Here is a 24,078-nt window from a genome sequence, read left to right as displayed (position 1 = left end):
CGGTTTGCGTTATAATCGTAATGGATCCACTTTACTTTAATTGAACTTGAGTGCGTTATGTTTATTATACTCTGTACAGTTTCCAGTAACTTTTATATTGTTATATTTCCGAGTAACCTCAACTGGTTTAATGTTGGCTCGAGAGACTAAGTATCGTTACGTTTTTGTAACCATTGTTTAAAGTTATATAAGTTAAATAGTTTATTTGTAACGTATAAAAAAAGTTGTTTTTGTTCGGACTATAAAGTGCAACGTTTTGATATTGAATAAAATAGTTTAGTAGTACTGTATCGATGAAAACAAAAAAGTTAATCTTTTTTTGATTTCATTGAATTTGAGTAAGACAAATTATAATTTGATAAATTGTTATTCGAAGGTTTTATTTTAATGTCCATCCGTCTATCACGAAGGTAATTTTATTAAAGACCCACTGGAGCGATCGATAACCGTTGTCTGGAAAGATTTCTTTTTTTTAATCAACAGCTCTCAAGTGGAAGCAGACAAGCTTAAGATAAAAACAGGTAAAACATAAACGAATGATGCAATAAACAAAAAAAAAAATTTAAAATATAATCGTGTTCCGGTTGCGATCGTTTATTTGCGAGTGTGGCCACTCACCCTGCCAAGGTCACTTTTAAGGTTTGCACGCTACTTTGCAATCAATAAGACTACTGACGTTTATGCGAATGGGACATCGTAATACATGGCATAAAGCAAGAGTTCTGTACCTTATTCGTCTCCGTTTGTCAATCTATTTTTTTATTGGTTATAAACGGATGGCTTTAGAAGAAACATGATGATGGCAAAATTTACCAATGAGCGACTAGTTTAAAGAAAATATTATCACATTCAACCGTTCCTGTAGAGTTATTATTTTAATAGTTAGTTCATTCGATATAGTAAAGCATATATAATTGTGAAATGTTTTGATAATAAACTGAATTATTTCTACCATTTATATTTAAAAACACAGTTATAATGTAAAATTCCATAACGTTTAACAATATTCCTTTAAGAAACACTTGACCGAGAACATATGTCTTTACTTAAGAAATTCCGATGCGTTGTCGAAACGGCCACTTGAATGTTTTAAGGTATGAGGAGCATCTACTAATATATTCTCTTAACATGGAAATGGAATGTTTTGAATCGTTTAAATGATTTCCATCGTTGTTAAATTTATGAAATAGGGTACGAGACGTTAGATGCGTCTTTTTTTAAGCTCTTATTTAATTTTACTTCTAAGTATGTCTAGGTCAAATATAAACCAGTTCCGATAAACTGATTAAGTTGAATTTTAGCACACATTTTAAGCTTATAATAAAATAATGTAGAATAATATAGAAATGCTCATTTTAATAGTAACTTCTTTGTAAAATGACTGTTTTTTATTTCATTTATTTATTTATTTAAAGTTAATTGTGATGTAAATTAATTAATTACGTTCCCCAAACGCTTAATGTATCTCATTTGGCAAAGAGTTTAATGTCATACATACTTATAAATCAACAATTATAATACTGTTTATTTGAAAACAAATTGGAATTAGCATGTTGAAAATAAAAAAAAAATCTAATTGTTTTTTTTTTCTTTCAGGCGTGCTTGGAGATGTCAAAAAAGAGTTTGCTATACGGGATGATGAAGCCGGATTTCTGCAGACGGTATTTGTCATCGCCTACATGGTGTTTGCTCCCATTTTCGGCTACATGGGCGATCGTTTCTCGAGGCGGACGATAATGGCCTTCGGTGTCGCACTTTGGTGCATCACAACCTTCATAGGATCGTTTATAACCGTGAGTATATATTAAATTATTCAATGTAAGAAGCACTTCAACCACTACTACTGGATATATTATTTACGAGCAATATTTTCAGGACGAAGTAATATGTATATGGTTATTAAAACTGACTGTAATATTTTTTATTTATTATTTATTTAAACTGAATGTATAATATTAACGGTATAATAGTGTGAATTAATGGCAACATATGGGTGTAAATAAATGTTCATTGGCGTGCACTTTTGCATTGGATAATATATAGGAAAAATCGAATAATCTGCAATAAACTTTCGTATGAATGTGTGAAAATAATATATACGTAACTAGAGGTATTTTTATAGATTTTAATGTTTTTATTACTTTTAACAGAACTTTTACCTGTTCGCTTTCTTCCGTGGATTGGTGGGCATCGGTGAAGCGTCGTATTCCACGATAGCCCCTACCATTATAAGCGATCTGTTCGTTGGTAACGTCCGGTCTAAAATGCTCGCATTCTTCTACTTCGCCATACCCGTCGGAAGGTAAGAAACGGTTCCTACTTCTTTACATTGTTAGTCTCTGTATATTTAAATACATTGTAAGTAATATGTGTGTTTCGGTATGTGTAGGTAGCAATTATCTGTCCTATCAAGTCGTATAATACCGTTAAGTGAGGTTAATTTGAAGATCGGTGATGTAATTGCTTCTCCATAGTAATTGACGAGGTCGAAGTGTAGATTTGTGTACAATAATTACACGATATTATTACTTTCTTGTATATCAAGGTTATTCAAAGGTATCTTATAGTAATTAAAGCATAGATAGAATCGCGCAGAATATCAAACTCGTCTCCCTACTTTACTTAGTAAAGGGTGAAATGCAGCTGCAATATTTTTTAAATTACCTTTAGGTAAGTAAATTTGCAACATGGTAATGCGTAAGGTAAATTGTTAACTATGTAACTTAATCAAAGCATCGCCAACAATGGATCGAAGATGTTTTGTCTTTTGTTTTTTGTAATTACACTGGCTCTCTTATCCTTTCAAGGTTCAACCAAACGATTGAATAGTTGTTGTAAAAATACCACCCAGACGAGCATGTGGCTCGCACAGAGCTCGTACCACCGTTATTAATGTTATGCATTTAAAAAAGTGTGGTTATTATTTAATACTAATATAATTAATTTTTCAATACATCAAATAAAATTGACTATTCTGACGGTTACGGAAAAGTGATAACCATATCTTGTATAGTCGTATATATCTATAAAACGATCGCTGTTTTTTTTTTTTTAAAGGAATCACGCAAAAAAATATTTTGATCTAAAATTTGTACCATTATATTCAGCGTGTTTCAGAGAAGGTTTTAAGCTAAACATCATCATACAATGTATTTTAACGTATAACTAACTTTTAATAAACATTTTTGCTGTTATATCTAGTGCTGGTGATCTACAGCCTCATAGGTAAATCATTATTAGTTATTTTCCTTGTTTTAATATAAATAAATACCAACACGTCGTTTACCCTACAGCAAATCATTGACACAGCAGTCACTAGCAGGTCGGTAGACGATAAACTCGTACCGGACGTATGCAAAAATATTCTGATCTCAGTGGAATATTACGAGCAAAGATTACTGCGCGATTGATAATGAATAAACGTAATTAGATTTATCGTTCTAATTATAGCTTAATTAGTCAGCGGTCGATAGCAAAATAATTGATTCACGCATCCATTTTATTAATCTAATTAGTTTTGTTTTGGCTACGAAATCTGTAACTTGATTTGATATTCACCATTTGTCGTAATAAAAAACATCTCTTTTTTTGTATACATAAATTATGTATAATTATTGATAATGGTAATTACACACATATTCTTTTTTTATTAAGTCTGTAGATAAATTTAAAAATATTATCGTCATTCGACTCATATCAATTATTTTTATTTGTTTATTGCTGTGTTTTTTTTATTTCCACACGTACGTATACTGTGACCAATATGGATACATTAAAATAAATGTTGTATTTTCATCTGTGCATTGTCGAAACGCAGGCGACGACTAATATCTGAGATGTTTTTTCGCTTGAACTATCTTTCCTCTATCTTTGTCGTGCCTCGGAATGCGCGTTAAATTATAAGTACTGCGTCTGAACTCCCTCCGGCATCGGGTAATAGAGTGCTGGAATAGAGAGTGCCATTGATGCACACACTTGTTAAGTGTGATATGTCCTGCTTAGTTGGTAAGTCTCCTGCCGTTCCTAACCGGTCAGGTTGACATCGTCATATATACCCTGGACTACTTTTAGTTGTATCTTTTGTAAATTTAAATAGAAAGTAACGTAGTTATATCATTTTCTCGCCCATACAATATGTCTATGTGAAGAATCACGTCGATCCGTTACTTCGTGAAAGAAGAGACATACTTCCATATACTTAATTATTTCGTTAAATTTAAATGTGTATGTATAGTTAAAATATTCCATACATATTGCAAACTTTCACTGTATTATGCAAGTAAAATTGGTCTGAGGTTTGCACCACAACGTGCCGGCGGTGTAACACAATCCACGCTTAATACGAGACCATGGTCTTTTCATCTGTGAAATTTTATTGCATTCGATTCGTTGGGTTTCGCGTTAACGTCCACCTTACTTACGTTATAATACAATACGGACATCGTGTCACGAAAGCGTCATATTAGTAAGAAATATTCAACGAAGTACATTCTAATTATGCCTCGCTGTACATGTTTTTTCATTATTTTTCAACCAGCCTCTCTAGCAATCAGAGATTGGTTGCCGCGTTGTGAAGTTACCTTTCGAAAAGAAATCAATTTGTAATCGAATCTAAAAGCAAAAACAGGGTCTAGTCAATGAAAAATATTTTGTGGTTTTCTCTCGAGCACCGCTAGTAAGTAGTGCAGTTAGGAAGTAGCACATACAGCAAGTAAAGCCATTGGTACTGATCTCTATTCGGTCGCGTCGGATTATCGTCGAGAGCACTTGTGTTACAACATACTTGTGTTCTATAATATCTCCTACGAGCTCTTGATATTTCGAACCGCTTTCGATCGCGTCAGCTAGCAGATAGAAATTATTATTATTATGACATATATACGATTATAATAGTCTGGTGGCTAGTTATAACGCCGTAGATTCTGAGTTCCTGTGTATCAATCCCCAGCTCAGATCGATGAAAAGTTATTGGTTTTGTGAGTCGAAAAATTCTCAATACCAGCTCGGAGTGTCAAAATGGAAATGTAATGTACACACACACACACACACACATACTTTAATTTTCTAGACCCGTGCCTCGGAAAGCACGTAAGGCTTAAAACAATTAACTGGTAAATGTTTTAATTAAGAAATGCATTTTGGAAAAATGTCTATAGTAATAATGTATAATTTTAATTATTTATATGTAGTTGTGATGAATTAAGTCTTGACGTGGAAGTATGGAAATTCCATTTATAAATTAAATGGATTTTTTATGATTGACGTTAAAGACCGATATTATTAAAATATGCTATTTGTATTGCGCTAAAAATAAAATTGTGTTGTTATAAACTTACTATATTGTATTATTTTATCCTATAAATTGTTCGGAACCTTATGTATTTCTTTACAATTTACCCGGAAGAATAATAATATAATAATGAACTCACTGGAAGATCCGAAATAATTGCCGTCTCTGTTTTCATATGACGTTATTTATATTTATTATGTGGTGTAGTATACACTTTAAAAAAACTATATAACACGATATACTTATTTCAATATATCACACGCGGTCGAAGATCCGGGCAAATAGTATTAAGTATATAAAAAACGTTATAATTTGAGTTTGTAACGTAGAAATTGTTTTATTCTACCTTCAATACGCGTGCCGCAGATCAAAATAAAGCATTAAGTCATTAAATTTTTATCTATTCTTTTCAGCGGTTTTGGATACATTGTTGGATCGGTGGCGGGTGCAGCGGCGGGCAATTGGCGATGGGGTTTGCGTGTAACCCCCTTCCTAGGGGTTGTAGCTGTAGGACTCATCGTGTGGGTTATGCAAAACCCCGAACGTGGTCAGGCCGAAGAGAGTCGAATGAAACCTACATCGTATGTGGATGATTTGAAAGCACTAATGAGGAAGTAAGTGACATTATCCTTAATTTAATTAAGTTTAATAAAATATATCTACGGGTATGTCGCCATGAAAAAAAACGTTCTTATTAATTCATTTCATGCTCAGCGGTAAAGGAAAATAACTGAGGAAACTACATCGTATGATAATCTGTCATATGCATAAGTATATATTAAACGGCAACAACAATATTAATAATCAACAAATCTTCTTTAAAAATTATAGGATTAATCTCTAGCTAGCTGTAGCAATTTTTTAGGGTGATAAATGTTATCTTAACAATTTTCACTTGATCGCGAGCAAAAGTGAAAAAATAGTTTAAACGAAGATAAAGAATGGAATGAATGTTTTTTCCAGTCCGTCGTTCATGCTGTCGACGTTAGCGTTCACGTGTGTGGCGTTCGTGACGGGCGCGCTCGCGTGGTGGGGGCCGCAGTTCATATTCCTGGGACTCAGCATGCAGCCTAACGTCGACATTACTATAGAGAGGTGAGCACACGTCGTATATACACGACTATCCAACTGCACGGGATGTTATTGTGTTCAAGTTTGTGCGAAAACACAACAAAAAAAAACTGTTAAAATTATGACAAGGTTGCAATATTTTCGGCGTAAGAAGTTTCGGTATTCCGGAGAGAGCCATGTCTAATTCTACTAATATTATTAACAAATAACACAATTTAATATGTTTTTTAAATATATCGTACTATTATTTAAAGTACTCTGCAAAGTTCTACTAGAACAGAATATGACTATATATAAAAAAAAAATTTTTTTATCGATGTCATGAGAGAATTTCTCGAATTTCTAAGGTTTTATCATTAGGCTCATCCCACACATCGTCACTAACTTCAGTAATAATAGGAAAATGTCACGAACTTGTGTAATATATACTTACTAATCGAATACTTACGAAAAGTTTACTACCTACTAGCGCAATTATCTTTGGTAATACGACAGAGACACATACACATAATTAAGACGATGAGTATATTTTTTTATAAAATCAATGTAATTGTCTCTGGCTTTCTATAGGTCTTTCAAAAAAACTCTTCATCGTACTAATTAAAATTAACATCGCTACAACGCATTGACAACCATTATTACAGAAAGATTGATAAAAAAATTGTGAAAAGGTAATACGGGCGATAACTTTGCAATAATTGTTTAAATTGTCAACTGTCTGTAACTCTGTATATACGTACATCCTACTAAAGTGGCCTTGGTACATATGATACACATATTTATATTGACATAAGCAGGACACTGTTTGGTCTAAGTTTCTGAAAAAAAAACTTATTTCTTATTGTTTTTAAATCGTAAAGGTTAAAACTTTTTACACATTTTAATTAGCTACAATGTATTCTCTGTTCGGTTCACATAAGAGAACAATAATTCTTAATTTTAGCATCAAAATAACAAATATAAAATTTTCTCCATCGTTCACGGTTCATGATCAAATAATCACATTTCCATATTCATTCAAAAATAAGGCGGCAGATGTTTGATGTTTAAAAATGTTTTCGTTTTTTTTTATTATAATAGTTGATATCGTAAATAATAATTCGTAAAAATATCTTACAGATCTGATTAACAATTATATTTCTATTAATTAAAGTTAATGTTTAGTCCAAGACATTGGATATTAATGCTAAGTGCGATTCCTTAGCCGGCAGAATTCGCCTGTACTGTAATTATCTAAGATATTGTTTATTGATTTATTTAAAGAAAAATAAAGTACAATTGGGAAAAGCAGTTCAACAAGAAATAGTTTTACTGCGATCTAGGCATTCTAGAACAGCGGAGAAATACATATTATAGAAAGATTAATTAGTTTCAACTTGATTTTGAGCATTACGTTAAAATACGCGCCCCTGTGAGGGACCGCCCCAATCTATGTATGTATGACACAATAAATTTGACAGTCACAAAACAATAAATAACCGACTGAGCTAATCGCTTTTTTAATTTCCTTGAGTAAGTAATGCCGGTGCGACTCAAGCTGCTCGTATTAAAACAGCTACAATCATCTCTAAGAGTCACGCGAGGGTTATCATTTTAAATCGAACACAAGAAATCATGTAATAACCGGCCTAACCCGGCGGACATGCACGTGGCAGCGTGTCGTACAAGTTCGGGCTGGTGGGCATGGCGGCGGGCGCGCTGGGCGTGCCGCTGGGCTCGGCGCTGGCGCAGCGCCTGCGCACGCGCGTGCCCGACGCCGACCCGCTCATCTGCGGGTTCGCGCTGCTGGTGTCGGCGCCGCTCGTGTACTTCGCGCTCGTGGCCGTGTCGCACGTGGCCGCGCTCTCCTATCTGCTCGTCTTCCTCGGCATGCTCACCCTCAACCTCACCTGGTCCATCGTCGCCGACGTCGTGCTGGTGAGCGCCCCGCCCTCCGCGCGAGCCCTCCGGAGACGTTCCAATGAGATGCTGCACGACATGCCCCCTCTACTCATGTCTGTCTGTGATTTGACGACGTACCTCACCGTGCTTGAATCATACTAATATTAGTTAATTTTCATTCGCGCAATCGAGAGCATGATCATCGATTACTACCTATCGAGAGCCCATCGCTTGAAACTCGCATAGATCGTAGGATAAGTCGCTAAGTTAAGTCGCTCACTAGAATATTCGCTCGCTCGAGGGAGGTCAGCGGACGACCGTCATTCCGAAAACCGTTTCGTTGAAAATGTTCAAAATCGGGACGCCGAAGCTCGGCGCAGCGGGATGACGGTCGGGCGCTGACTCCGCGTGTCGCACAAGGGTGTCGTTGGTGTTCGGCGCGCTGACCATGGCGTCGGGGCTGGTGGGGGTGCCGCTGGGCGCGTGGCTGGGCGCGTGGCTGGTGCGGCGCTGGGGCCGCGCGCACGCCGTCATCTGCGGCACGGGGCTGCTGCTGTCCGCGCCCGCCTTGGCCGGCGCGTTGCTGCTCACCGAGTCCTACTTCTACTCGCCCTTCGCGCTCATGTTCATTGGGGAGCTCGCTTTGAATCTCAACTGGGCCATCGTGGCCGATATGTCGCTGGTAAGATTATGATCGTGGTCGTCCTTGGTCACTTTGAGATTTCTCTTTGATTTTTGATGGTACGAGTTTAATTATGATGACCGAATCTATGAAATTGATATTCACTTCAAATGAAAAAAAGAGTAATGTGATATTTAGTAGAACAACTTTTAAGGTTACTATTGTTAATTGTTAAATATACCTTTTTTTTTTAAATCAATAGATAATTCTCAAAGTTTGACAATCGAGTAGTCGCTACGAAAGATTCATTTTGTAGAAAGTAGTGTTTGATTTATTTAAGTGTTTTATTTAATAAGCTTGAATCGTTGCATGGGTTGTCACTTATTATTTTAGTACAAAGACTTATTCGCGCTTAGTATTATATAAAATACTAAATTTAAACAGTTAAAATTCTATTCATCTATTATTATTTAAAATTTTATTGGAAATAATTATGAAAGGTTTGTTATTTTTCAAGGCTAAGCGCAAGTAAGTTATACATTAAGGCCACCTTGTCGCTAGCATGTTTTCATACTTTTTGCTTTGTATGCCATTGAAATCAGTCAGTCATGAGTACATACTATATATAAAGGTTTTTGAGGGGACTATAATAGTTTAAGAAATCGTGATTTAGTATCTCATTGGAATATTTCCCAACAATGCCGTGGCATGAAGGCTGGTTTCAATATTTTCCAAAACAGCGACATCTATTGGATATTGCATAAAATTCTAAGCACAAGTTGTTATTCGATTTGCAAGGTACCTATTTGTTTCTGTAACTTTTGCATAGATGGCGCACATGTACTCCCGCTAAATTTAAATTCTTTGTTGAGTAAAATTAATGTTCTTGATTGTTCATTCTAATAAAAATTACATTATATTTCTGTAATTCTTATTTTATGACCTTTGTTGATTTATATTTATTTTTCATTGCAGTATGTGGTTATACCACCTAGAAGATCGACAGCCGAGGCTTTCCAGATATTGATATCACATATGTTCGGGGATGCTGGGAGTCCTTACTTAGTAGGAGTGGTGTGTATTTCATATTTGAACATATGAAACTTATTATATCAATCATTATGCAATGACTAGATTTTTTCTTCTATTTCAGATATCCGAGAGTTTAAAAAAGTCACTATCTCCATTACCATTTGAAGCGCCCAGCCAAATCGTGCAATTTAAAGCTCTTCAATACGCTCTGTTTGTTACCTGTTTCGTAGAAGTTATCGGGGGAATATTTTTCCTCATAACTGCCATTTACATCGTCAGAGATAAACAAAAAGTAGACAGAGCTATCGCAGGTTTGTTTTTTAACTAATTTATACCTCATATAACATTAGTCAGCAATCATTGACATTTTTTGGTCATTTATTATATGATTATGCTTATTAAATTTTCTTTCTGTTAAGTTATTTTATTTGAGCTTTATAAAAAAGTTTGTAGTTTGCTTACATTACAAAATTTGAAACTTCACATTGTTTCAGTTGCTTCAAAAATAGTTTAGTCTTGGTGAGTGTATAGGTTATGTGACTAACTGGAAATAAAAGCATGGAGTCGCTTTCGAATTTATACAACGCTAAATAAATATTAGTTATCGAATATTTTTATAATTTTAAATAGCAATAAATAATTTTCTTGCAGAAGCAGAAGCTCAAAGTGCTGAACCATCGCACAGTAACGCCCAAGAAGATATTATTGATGGTGAATAAGTCAAAGTGAATCATGTCGCTCGTCAGTCGTATTAAATAGAACATAGATCTGTGGGAGCTGTGAACGTTCACACTGGTAAGATATATTTCGATAAAACTACTGGAATGTGAATGTGAATAAATATACGGTATACCTCATATTATAACATAATTTATGATTCGATCGGAATATGATAAAGACTGATTTGTAAATGCACAGCACTTGATCAAAGAGTATGCGTATGGTAGAGTGAGATAGCTTAGATAGTTAAGGTGTTGGAAACTAGGCATCACATTACCTACTGGTTAGGATTAAGACATGATGTGCCTGAAATGATTATTCAAAAATGTGTCGAGTTATATAAAATTGTTTGATTAAATTATTTTACCAAAATAAGCCTAATGCCCGTTATTATGTCTTAATATTTATCTTCAATTAAAGGAGCAAAGAAAATATAGTAGTAATAGTAGGGGAAATTGTATTTAAATTACCTCAAGCTCTTGTTACACAAGAAATAGATACAAAGTTTTGTTTTATTTATTCCGATTTATTTTGTTCATTTAATAAGTAATTTAATTTATGATAATTATTTATAAATGCAATTTTGAATGGAAAGCTACTTAAGTATTTGGAATAATCTGTTGTAGATATATTCATACAGTTTAACAACCTTGCCTTATAGAACTTCCATATTAAATAGTTTTCACTTCAGGAAACATTATATAGAATATTCATAAGTACCTCTAGTAACCTCCAGTTTGTCAATTATATGTAATTTTTGTTTGCCGAGTTAAACTGTATAGAATATCAATCAAGACTGAATTGTTTGTTTAAAATTCCTAATAATAATATAATTGTTTGTAAATATTGTGTAAAGTATGGAATTGAAAATAAATACATAATTTATTTTTCATGACTATTTTTATTGTACAACAATAATCCTGTTGTCATTATACATCATAAGAACGAACATGATAAAAAACATGGCACATTTGGTGGGTTGGAGTGGTGTAAGAGTTTGTCATACACCATAACCTTAATTAATATTGATAACATTAACTATATTAAACATTACGTTATCACAAAGTAGTTTTTAAATTGAATTAAATATTAACATAGAATTTTAAAACACTAAAATTTAAGAATAAAAGGGATCAATAACACTCTTAGATATTAAATTGTCAAGTCAACAACAAAAATCAACAACATACATTGTAGTATCATCACAAATTGTATAAGAACAATCACAAAATAATGAAGACATACTCTCATTAAAATTAACCATTAAAATATAAATTATTTAAAAAAAAATGGTCACATTAATTAGCACAAAGTAATATAAAATTTTTTGAAATAGAAATAATCATCTGGTAATGGTATTATAATTGTCTAATCATGTGAGCAACAGCTGTTAGTTGAACTTGTGTCATTGACATTATCAATTTGAGGATGATGATCAACTCTCAGTTTTTTTGGGATAGGTTCGCAGGAATTGTAACTATCGCTCAGTGCTCTTTTACCAGTTGCTACTAGTCTTAGTACAGTGACATTGTCTATATTAATATTTTCTTCATCAGAGTTAGTTGATGATTGTGTCAGATAAACTTTTTCTTTTAATGCTTCTTGCGATAACAACCTCTCGGTTCTTATTATAATATCTACATCCTGTAAATTGTAAAAAAATTAAACAAAGGTTTATGATACAGATTTTTGGATCATTCGTTCAATCAAGTTTATTTTTTTTATTATTATTAAAATTTTGTATGTAGGCATATTACAATACATAACAATACAATTTCAGAAATCTCATGAAGGGTAGCAAGTCATACTGGATTTTTGTTTAATAAAAATATTAAAGAGACGGGCAACAGTTAATAGGCATTAAGATTTTACATATAACAAAGGTATTTTTGAAAGTTTTTGTTATATTTTGTAATTTTATGAATAATGTAACAATTTTATCGATTATTATTGAGTTAAACAAAAGAGTAATTTGCAACGAGCCTATTTGAAATATAGTTAATATATTATTTCTTTCCTGTTGTGTTATTTTTTAAATTAAGTAAACTTTGATAAAATCAAAATAGTCCAATGTGTATTGTAAGAATATATTTATATAGTCACAAACCTGCATCCAGGCATGATTGAGTATTTGTTCAAGGGTGATTCTTCTTTCCACCCTCACTGTTAGCATTTTCTTCATCAACAGCTTGGCCTGCAAACTGACGTGTTGCCAGTGGGAGTGTGAGAAACGATACTTTCCACTAAGTATTTGGTCTCTAAGTGAGATTTCCTTGTAGTCCGATGAGAAGGGCAAATAGCCCACAAGGCTGGAAATATTGGACAATGTATTTTAATTATCGAACTTTATATGTAAAAGTTCATTCAGAAATGATATTATTTCTTTGAATTGTTCTAATTTATAGCTAATGTTGTTATACTAACCACACAAATAATATGACACCCAAGCTCCAAACATCAACTTCTGGTCCATAACAATTCAATCCATTGCCTCTAAGTACCTCTGGAGCTAAATACAGAGGTGTCCCACACATAGTCTTCATGAAGCTGTCTTCGCCAACAAACTTGCTGAGTCCAAAATCAGTTATTTTCACTATTGTTTCTTCTTCCTTACTCTCCAATAGCACATTTTCAGGCTGTTATGAAAGTAACAATAAATAGTATATATTAAACATGTTTTAGAATAATCTTAGTAAACATACTTGTATTATAATGCTATACAGCATTATGAAACATTGAGTTATTAAAAAAGTATATCAAAATATTTACTTTAAGGTCTCTGTGTGTGATTCCTTGAGAGTGAAGATACTTTACAGCTAAAACCATTTGTCTGAAGAGAAATTTAGTCAGCCTTTCCGGAAGCTTTCCAAGCTTTGTGATTCTGTCGAACAGTTCTCCCCCTTGCATTAACTCCAGCACAATGTATACTGCATCGCAAGAATCGAATACCTCTTCTGTAGATATTATACATGGCTGAAAGTTTTTTTTAACACAGTATGTAGGTTTGTGCAAAGGATGTAAACAAATATTAATTTTTTATCTTTAATAAGCTATACAAAAATAAAAAATATTATCTATAAAGTTAATGGTAGTTAAAGTTCTTTTGTCTAAATATAACACAGATTTGAAATATGTTATAATGATGCTCAGTCATTTATTCATGTGACGACTTTCTAGATTAGCATAAATTTACATTTAATGAAAATTTTGAGTGGTAAATGCAGACTTCTATAATCTGTAACCAGGTATTTTTGACGAAATTAATTATAAAGAACCTTACATGTCTCAAAGCCTTCATTATGTTAATTTCATTCATAATTTTTGCTGGATTATTCAAATGATTTAGCTGTCCATTTGTTAATCTACTTTTTTTTATAACTTTCATTGCATGCTTAGTGCATGCTGTCTGAAAACAAAATTATAGTGTAATTTTGTAATAAGTATTATATTTTATATTTGGACCATCCATGTCATATTAATTTAAAAATACAAACTTTATTATACACTAATTTAACAATTCCACAAGCTCCTTGTCCTAAAATTCTGGAAATATAATATTTTTGTGATATTTCTTTGGGTACTTTATCTTGTTCATTTTTTAGCAGATCTTTAAATAAAAATACTGAAAAAAAGAAGAAAATAAAGCTTAATATGTAGATCTATCAATTTAACATAGATATTGCGATCTTTATAATCAGACATACTTTTAACGAGCTGATGTGTAATAGCTATCTCATCATTGTCATCTAGTACTCTGCTGTTTCCCTTTCCAATTTTAACACCATTTATAAAGGTACCATTGTGTGACAAATCTGTTATGATTGCAGGACTCAGAGTTTCTCTAAAATATATAAAACCTTGTATTTAGTATTGCAATTTTTTGCAAAATATAATAAAAGAACTAAAATTATACTTACGATAAGTCTCTTTTGATAATAAAATGTTGTTTGCTAACATTTTTAATTATATTTTCTTTTATAATATCTTTTTTTACGACGAAGGTACATGTTAATGTTCTTCCAAGAGTAAATTCAGGATTAATAAGATCTAAAAATTTAGCTTATATTAATGAAGTATCTAATGTCTTAGGTATTTTAAAGTAGAAAATGGAGATCACTTTAACAACGGAATATTATGCCGTAATTTTATTCATTGGAAGGTAGATATAAAATTTGTTCGTCTAAAGTATTAAAGTTTTATTTCTACAAAATTAAAAAAAACTTACCATAGTATTCGGGCTGCTGTGTATTAGTATATTTCCAGCAATATTTTCCTGATGAGGAAACTTTGGTTAAATAAAGCCTTCCCCAAATATTTGGTATAAAAGACGGTGTGTTCGTTTGACTCCATTCGACTTGAGAATTTTGAGTTTGTGTCTGAGTATTTCCACTGTCATGTATTAAATCATCACCCATTTTGTTGTTTTGTTCCAAATTAAATAATCTTGTTAAATAATGGAGAACAAGAACTCCAGACTCAGCTTAAAAAAAGTTTGATTTGATTTGAGCGGCGGCATCTAGTTTGACGTAGACCATAGATACAGAATATGGAATAGGAATAGTCGAATACGCTTGTTGTAGCGCATTTACATGTCATAGAGTACAGACGATTCAAATGAAATGAAGTTAACTATTTATTTCATCTAAAATAGTCTCATGTTCATAAAAATATATTAAATAATACATCCACTAATAACCACTATAATATATCTCAAGTAAATGGCATGTCTCTGTTTTTGTGAGCCAACGTTGGTTGAAATCGGTTAGAAGTACAATATATCTAGATACATTACAATAAATTTAGATATACATTTCAATCATAAAAAATTAAGCCTAGAACTAAAAGGGTAATGATCTGTTGTGTCCTGAACACCTAACCTGGTGATTTTAAAATGAATGATTAATAGAAACATGAATACTTTCTTTTTGTTCAAATTTAAACGGTGAGTAAGCCAGTGAATATGATTCACTGTTACACGGGCGATATGTTTGAAAAGCAGCAAGCATTCATATATTTGTCAGTGCAGTACGCCAGAAGCCTACGTTACTATACCACAGTACTAATATAATAGTATATTGCGTAGTTAGTGATAAAGTAAGCCATTATATGTTTTACTATTAGGTGGCCCATTTGTTCTTTAAAAAAAAACTGTAATCATCGATTGAAAATATTATTAGCTTTACACCTTATTATGGTTACAATATTTTTTTTTAAATGATTTCACAGAATGAAATCTGCACTTTTGTTTCACCATGTTTAGTTCAAGTTTTGGAATATTTCGCAATTAGAATTTTTTTTAAATTGTTCTTGCCATAAAGTTTTTGTAGTTATTTTCAACTCATCATCATCCTCCATTTTCAACAAACTACTTTCGCAAATAAAATAAAATAAAAAATGTATATAATTTAAACAAAAATAATCCCTATTCAACCTGATATTTGACAATAAATAGGACTAAGGTAACACATTAATCATATTATACCATGTCTAACCTGGGCTAAAGCCCAAAAAGTCATATGGTAGAACCGGCCCTGTGTCCAACATAAACTACATCAATGTTCAAGATATCTTTGAAAAAATATTTTTACCAAGTATCCAAACTTTTTATACAAATTTAAATTGAAACCTATAGTTCGGTTCGTTGGCTTCATAATAGCGTAGTATCATGTATGTTTGTATACTGGAAAGGCCCATATAGTTATTATGAACAAAAACGATAAATGTAACAAAAAATGTTTTGGTTGGTTTATTGAAAAACTGGTTTTTAAAATCAAAGGAAGTTGAAGCACATGTTTTTTTTTTAATAAGGTGTATTGCCTCCACTTGCACTTATTAAAGACTCTAATCGGTATCGTATAGATGTGATTAGGGTTATTTAGCTAAACATTCTTTCATTATTGTGAAATCGCTGTTCTTAGTGCTCCCACTGTTGTGGGCATAGAATTTATCGCATTTTTAAACTGTTCAAAACATACTAAATTGGGATTAAGATCTGAGCTGCGTGCTGAACAATACATGGTACGTATCCGAAACTTCTCGCAATATTGTCGAACTTGTGCAGCGACGTGGGGTGGGGCATTATCTTCTGAGTAAAATTTTTGCCTGTTAATTCCATGTAAGATCAAATCCCACGTAAGCTTCTAAAACGTCTATTATGTAGCGTTGTGCCGGCAACCCACCTCTTCTAAAGTTTTGACGAACTATGTCGATGAACATAAGTTCCATTTGCACGACCATCGAAATGTCACTCCACCCCATACACCAACTGCCTGCAAAAGGAACACGTTCCTAAATGCAACTTTGATCATATCTGCCGCGACCGTCTGCGACATTTAAATATGTCCTACACTCATCGGTGAACAAAATGGAGGTCCATTTTTCTTCATTAAGATGTTCACGTGCAAATCTTAAACGACCTTGTCTGTAAGCTGTAGACTGCTTTGGACCATTTGCTTTCTAAAAAGCTTGCCGCTTCCTTAAGCCTTCCTTCTTATTGTTCGTGCACTCTCGTTTACTCCATGCACTTAATTTAACTTTGTTTTGATGTTTATTGGCATGAGGAAACAATTTCGTAGGTAAGTTGAAACAATAAATCACGACGGGTGGGTGCTCAATTTCTGCTCGGTTCGGTACCGGATCACTTTTTGTAAGAACCTGTCTCTACAAACCTTCGGTATACTCAAGAAACCGTAGACTGTTTTAAATATAAATTTCTAGTAATCGTTCGTTGATCCAAGTCTTCTCGCACCAATGTCACAATTTGAGCCGGTAGGTATGACGAAGTATCCATATTTATGTTTACGAAACTTTTGTTGAATTTAAAAGACTAACAATCTACCTATTATAATCTAATTATTGGTAATCTATTAATCACAAATGAAAAAAAAAAACAAAAATAATTAATTTCAAACTTTAAATAACACACGAGTTTTACTTTCCCTACAGTAATTTTATCTTTTGCCTAGTGCGGAACCACTGGATGTTTTGTGACTGTTAACTTTTCATGTCAATAAATTTATTTTTATTTATTATTATTATTATTTTTACTGCAGTTCTATTTTTAAATTTTGTTTTAGGACAGTCTCGACTTTCCCATTTAATTTAATCTAAAAAGTTTGCGTACTTCATTTAATTTTGTGTAAACCAATATTCCAATAACTGCTCTCAAAAATTTTAAAAGAATCTAAAATCATTGCATTTAAAAAAAATGAAATTATTGTAACTTAACGACACAACAACTCAAATTGAATTGATTTTTTTTCTTGGATGTAAGCTAAAGTAAATACTCGTAAGGACAAAAATAAAGGGAAACAAATAATTACAGATGGATATTAATTGGAGCCGAGATGGCCCAGTGGTTAGAACGCGTGCATCTTAACCGATGATTGCGGATTCAAACCCAGGCAAGCACCACTGAGTTTTCATGTGCTTAATTTGATTTTATAATTCATCTCGTGCACGGCGGTGAAGGAAAACATCGTGAGGAAACCTGCATGTGGCTAATTTCAACGAAATTCTACCACATGTGTATTCCACCAACCCGCATTGGAGCAGCGTGGTGGCCTTAGCCCAGCAGTGGGAAATTTAAAGGCTGTTAATGTGTAATATGTAAAATTAATGGGTTAAAATATAAAATCGAATATAATTATGACAATAAGTAAAGTTGGTCAGATGCGGCTAAAATTTGGTATCTGTTGGATTTCAAATTGAAAATATATGTTTCGTTACCGTCCTTTTTATGACCAACATCTGATTCAAAAATATGATATTAGCTTTTATCACGATTCTGATTGATTCCATTTTATGTAATGAATAAAATATACCTACATTAAAAAACATTTAACCTACATTAAAAAACATTTAACCTACATTAAAAAGTATTTTTATAAAGATCCTTTGGCTGTGATTTTTAACATAGATGTAAGGGTTCACAAAGGGCTGGAAATAAAAATTAAATCTAATTTTCATTCTAACTTTGGCACTTTTTAAATCGTAATAAGTAGATGTAACGTGTTTTAGCTAGCAGGATGAATATGATATTCCTAGTGCTAGGGCCGAGTTTGTTTTTATCGATTATACCAAAAACTTTCTATCACTCAAATATACTTGGTGTATCTAGAAGTAGTAGAACCAGTAAGCTATAATTTTATCCAAACCTAATTTGTAGAAGAATAGTGCCTCCGCCCTACCCCCACCTAAATAAAACACTGGCTATGCCAATGCTTACTATTACTTTTCAATGATTTTTCAAAATAGTCATAGATTTAATTGTCGTTTAACTCTTTTAACGACAGACCTAAAATAATAATAGTGGCAATTACTTTATCTCTGAAATACGTCAATAAGGATACATTTTCTATTGTGTAGGTATTATTTATTATTTAACTAAACACCGTCCCGGCTTCGCACAGGTGAAACGCTGGTACTAAGTATACTCCAGAATGTCTTTATATACAACATTCACGGCTTTTTAGTCATTAGACAATACAAACCGCTATGTCCCTCTATTTTAAATATGTAATATCTTCGAAATATTCATTTAAATTACATATTGTAAAGGTCATATTGTTCTACTAGCTGTTACCCGCGGCTTTGCCCGCGTAAAATATAAATATATATACAAATTAACTTAAAATATTACGTTAATGTAAGACCTCTTTGTATACCACATTGGTATATATTTCAGCCCTTAGGGTAGAATATTCAGAAACGCTTAAATACGTATCTACTCATTTTTAATCAGTAGCCCAAAAATAAAGTTTCCTGCTTCTAACTTCAAAATGACGGACTTCCAGACTAACCTGTAAACAAAATGTCAACCTCTATTTCTCCCCTTAAGCATAAAATATTCAGAAACGCTTAAATACGTTTCTATTCATTTTTAATCAGTAGCCCAAAAATAAAGTTACCTGCTTCTAACTTCAAAAATTACGGACTTCCAGACTAACCTATATAAAAAATGTCAACCCTTGTTAAACCCCTTATAGGTCGAATATGCAGAAATGCTTAAATATGTATCAATACATTTTTAATCGGTATCTAAAAAACAAAATTTCTTTCTTCTAACTTCAAAAATGAAGGACTTCCAGACTAACCTGTATACAAAATGTCCACCTCTATTTCTCCCCTTAGGCATAAAATATTCAGAAACGCTTAAATACGTATCTACTCAATTTTAATCAGTAGCCCAAACATAAAGTTTCCTGCTTCTAATTTCAAAAATGACGGACTTCCAGACTAACCTGTATACAAAATGCTAACCTCTATTTCTTCCTTTAGGCGTAAAATATTCAGAAACGCTTAAATACATATCTACTCATTTTTAATTAGTAGCCCAAAAATAATGTTTCCTGCTTCTACGTTAAAAAATGACGGACTTTCAGACTAATCTTTATAAGAAATGTCAACCCCTATTAAACCCCTTAAAGGTAGAATATCTAGAAGCCCTTAAATAAGTATTTAATCATTTTAATCAGTATCCGAAAAATAAAGTTTCATGTTTTTAACTTAAAAAATGACGGACTTCCATATAACTTTCAACCCTTATTTCACCCGCTTTGTGATAGAATATCAAAATACGCTAAAATTCGTATTCACTCAGTTTCAATCAGTATCCCAAAAATTAAATTTCATGTTTTTAACTTAAAAAATGACTGACTCCCATAAAAACTTTCAACCCTTATTTAATTATTTATTTAATTTTAATTTTTTATTTAACACCTCCTTAGTGGTAGATTATCTAGAAACGCTTAAATACATATCTAGTCATTTTTAATCAGTATACCAAAACTAAAGTTTCATGTTTTTAACTTAAAAAATGACTGATTCTCATAAAAACTTTCAAACCTTATTTCACCCTCTTAGTGGTAGATTATCTAGAAACGCTTAAATACATATCTAGTCATTTTTAATCAGTATCAAAAAAATAAAGTTTCATGTTTCTAACTTAAAAAATTACAGACTTTCATACATACTTCCATCCCTTATTTCACTCCCTTAGGAGTAGAATATGCAGACACGCTTAAATATTTATGTACTCATTTTTAATCAGTATCCTAAAAATAAAGAATTATGATTACGACTTAAAAAATTACGGACTATCATACAAACGTTCAACCCCTATTTCACCCCTTTAGGGGTAGAATTTCCAAAATCCCCTCCTTTGTGGGTCTCATGTGGGTTACCCCTAAACATGTGGGTTATCCATTTTTTATTCTTCATATACATATTTAGAGATAGACATAGCATAGCGACCTTTTTTGTATAATTTTTTAAGGTGTACAATACTGTAGTACATTATTTTGATCTATCTCGTAGGGATCAGCCAGCATTTGCAATATAAGCGCAAAAAATGTGTTCATTTACGACATCACATTAGAAACCTCTAAAATTATCAGTGTTTCTCTACTATATCATGCATGTATTATACATATAAATCTTCCTCTTGAATCACTCTATCTATTAAAAAATCGCATGAGAATCAGTTGCGTCAACTTTTAAAGATCTAAGTATACACAGACAGACAGTCAGCAGTAAGCGACTTTGTTTTATACCATGTAGTGATTTATTTCATGACGTTTATGAAAGGCATAAACATTATAAAGCTTCATAAATCTCATAGATTTTCACATTTAAACGAGAGATATAGCCCTTATTTAACGAGGAAACTCTAGTTATAGATTTAATCGGGATTGAGAAAGTTTGGAATCAACTAACTTTTAATTAACGGAATCGGCTGTCACATGTCTAGTATACTGAAGCCGAGGGTCACGTGTTGTTAATAAATCGATAAAAAAAATGTGTTTTGTTTCGCGAATATCTATATATCTAGTTTAGTTCATTTCAAACTAATTCATATTAAATGTAACCAAACAAAATCTTAATGTAACTTCTACATTTTGTGTCATATTTGTATTAACAATAAGTTAAACTATAACACAACAAAAAACGAATAATGCGATAAATGGTAATTACCGTAACGATCACAAAATATCGAAATTCGAATGTGTTCCAGATAATACCGTTTATTATTATAGAGAACTTATTTTTATTTTTAAAAACTTTTTTAATTAAATGGACATAAGTCCGGAATAAAATCGTATTGATTTTATGAAGACCGATATAAATATATAAATATTTCTTAGTATGAAATTTTTACGTGTTCGTCTTTAATTTTCTAAAATTATGGACATTAAAAATTCGATCTGATTATAATGGCTTTAAAATGGAAAGTAAAAATGTTGTATTGGTATTTTAAGAGCAATAAGTAAAATAAATGATAGGCATTTGAACAGTTTGAATAAGTCTTTGCCATAACCAAGAAATGTTTCTGGATTATTAACGTGGACAATACATGCAATTAAATTAATCTAGGGAATATAAATGATTATATACTGCCTACGAATAACCCTGATAATTTTATAAATATGTTATTTTATTTTGTTGATTTGGAGATATATGTGGAGTAGAGAGATGCAGTCGGTCTTACTAGTCGGTCAGTCGGTCTCAGTGAAACATCACATCAATAAAATCCGTAGTCAGGTATAAAGATGGAAGCTAAAGTCGTAAAACAGAAATTAAGCTTAAAAGGTTTAAGTTAACTATAAAAATTTGTTTCTTATTTCAGTCTTAGATTTGTTTTTTTTTATACATAATACAATCTTCTTCGAGAGCCGTGGGGGTCCATTGGTTAGAATGCGTGAATTTTATACTATTACTGTGGGTTCAAATCCAGGCTTTTACGACAGAATTTGCATGTGCTTAATTTATGTTTATAATCCATGTCGTGCTCTTGTTGAACCTAAATTTGCCATATGTGTCTGTAACAACCTGCAACCTGGATCAGCGTAGTGGAATGAGGATCACACCTTTTCTTGGGACAGTGGGACATTAGCACGCTGCTACTTTTTTTACTTTACAAACCTCTCGTCCTTGTTGGACACCGGAACAAATAACATTTATCAGATATATTAAAAATATGTTACACTATTTCAAATATAGGTATTTAATTCAAGTATGTAGTATTGAATTGTTATTCACTTAATATTTTTACAAGTAATTCAATACCTACTCTATTCAACCAATTAAACAACATGCATACGTTAACCAAATAAATTTTAATTTATAAATCATCAATAAATACTACTTCCACGCCTTCTTAATATAGGTATGTGATTGATTTGTATGTATGTTTGTATGTTTAGAAAAATTAATTGCCGCATGAATGAAAGATCATCACTTTAACGGCTAGACCGATTTCGTTATGTTTTTAGTTGTGTTCGTAATTGTTCGGACAAGATCTTTATGAAGGACAATTTTTTAAATATTCCATCGGAAATGTCTGATTTGGATGATATTTTTTTGTGATTATCTCAATAGTAAAAATGTGACGTTTTGTTTGATATTTCTGCTATCGAATATTTTTATAACAACAACTAAATTTGATGTTTGATGAATGTCTTCAGGACTAAACAGGCACAGCCTAAACCGCTGGAGATAGAGACACGCTATATAATACCCATACCAAATTATATATTTTTCTAAGCGTAATATTCAAAATTCAAACTGCGCTTAGCCGTTTCGTGTCGGTAGTTTATTTATAATATTTTAATATTAGTTCCGACAACAGCGAGGCCGCGTTGTGGAGATTCTGCGAGAAGGACTTATGGCGAACACTAAGGAAATTCTAAATTACAACCTCAAAATGCTGATCCATAATAGAGATGACCAGATTATGGATAAATTATTCAAATACCATCCATACCACGATCCCACGAAGACTAATGCAACAACACTACTCGACAAAGACAAACTCCGAGTCAATGAGATGTTTGAATTGAACTTTAAGTAAGTTTAATTCAAACTTTACAACATCAATTTGCAATCCATTGAGATACTGCTTGGAAATAAAATGCAGGCACATTTAAATAACATAATTTTGATATAACAATAGTAAATAATATGATATAATAACGGCACGGACTGGACGTCTGCAGAAAAATTATAATACATTTAAAAAATCCCTATATATTTCCTAACAATTGTTACCAAAATATGCAAAAATCAGTTGGAAGTCATTTTCCATTATTATCAATTAATGAATCTTAATTCAATTGAATTTTTCATATTACGTATATTCTGAAAAATTATTTGTATTTTTTTATTAATTATAATGATTACAGATTATGTTACTAAAATAACAACAGTATTCATTGCAGAACTGAAAGTCACTACAAGATATCGATTTTATAATTACCACCATCAGTAGAAGTTACCGAAACAATTTTCTAAGTAATGACTCGGTAGTTTTTTAATTCACGTAATAATATTCCAAATAACCAACCCACGTAAATACAACAGTATAATAAACGTGGGTTGAACAATGAAATGTTTGGAACTAAATTTTCATCATTTTATTGGTTTCGCAATTTTCGTTAAAGCTTAATCTTGGTCATCTGTGAAA

At 32.2% G+C, this 24,078-nt stretch overlaps 2 protein-coding genes across 4 annotated transcripts in view; one reads left to right on the top strand and one right to left on the bottom strand.

Annotated features, from left to right (window-relative positions):
• Nucleotides 1-11,508, top strand: part of Spin (spinster) — a 29,730-nt gene extending 18,222 nt beyond the window's left edge. The window contains exons 2-10 of one of the 3 annotated variants that reach the window (XM_026636393.2): nt 1,597-1,793; nt 2,151-2,302; nt 5,704-5,904; nt 6,254-6,385; nt 8,663-8,924; nt 9,840-9,938; nt 10,018-10,207; nt 10,391-10,415; nt 10,548-11,508. In XM_026636393.2, the coding sequence (XP_026492178.1) occupies nt 1,597-1,793; nt 2,151-2,302; nt 5,704-5,904; nt 6,254-6,385; nt 8,663-8,924; nt 9,840-9,938; nt 10,018-10,207; nt 10,391-10,410 (1,253 nt within the window). In that variant the 3' untranslated portion in view covers nt 10,411-10,415; nt 10,548-11,508. Of the gene's footprint in view, nt 1-1,596; nt 1,794-2,150; nt 2,303-5,703; nt 5,905-6,253; nt 6,386-8,016; nt 8,279-8,662; nt 8,925-9,839; nt 9,939-10,017; nt 10,208-10,390; nt 10,416-10,547 lie in introns of all 3 variants that reach the window. The other 2 variants (XM_026636391.2, XM_026636392.2) reach the window with 2 other exon arrangements.
• Nucleotides 11,498-15,164, bottom strand: LOC113397869 (ovarian-specific serine/threonine-protein kinase Lok). Its single transcript, XM_026636390.2, has 9 exons — nt 14,842-15,164; nt 14,534-14,663; nt 14,321-14,457; nt 14,111-14,238; nt 13,897-14,022; nt 13,386-13,589; nt 13,041-13,252; nt 12,724-12,925; nt 11,498-12,260 (listed from the first exon to the last, which is right to left on the bottom strand). Exons 1-9 carry the CDS (start codon nt 15,029-15,031, stop codon nt 11,985-11,987), a joined length of 1,605 nt encoding a protein of 534 aa, XP_026492175.1. The 5' UTR covers nt 15,032-15,164; the 3' UTR covers nt 11,498-11,984.
• Nucleotides 15,165-24,078: the final 8,914 nt, after the last annotated feature.

The sequence above is a fragment of the Vanessa tameamea genome, chromosome 13 (assembly GCF_037043105.1).
Source record: "Vanessa tameamea isolate UH-Manoa-2023 chromosome 13, ilVanTame1 primary haplotype, whole genome shotgun sequence".
NCBI lineage: Eukaryota > Metazoa > Arthropoda > Insecta > Lepidoptera > Nymphalidae > Vanessa > Vanessa tameamea.
Note: the sequence above shows the minus strand (reverse complement) of the source record. Positions and strands in the feature narration are given on the sequence as shown.

What these genes read in the sequence shown, in the direction of transcription:
- LOC113397869 (XM_026636390.2), bottom strand. Translation starts at nt 15,031, where the DNA reads ATGGGTGATGATTTAATACATGACAGTGGAAATACTCAGACACAAACT. An exon ending in TACACATCAGCTCGTTAAAA is followed by an intron (nt 14,239 to 14,320) that starts GTATGTCTGATT and finishes TCTTTTTTTCAG; the next exon opens with TATTTTTATTTAAAGATCTG. An exon ending in GGTGTCATATTATTTGTGTG is followed by an intron (nt 12,926 to 13,040) that starts GTTAGTATAACA and finishes CAATATTTCCAG; the next exon opens with CCTTGTGGGCTATTTGCCCT.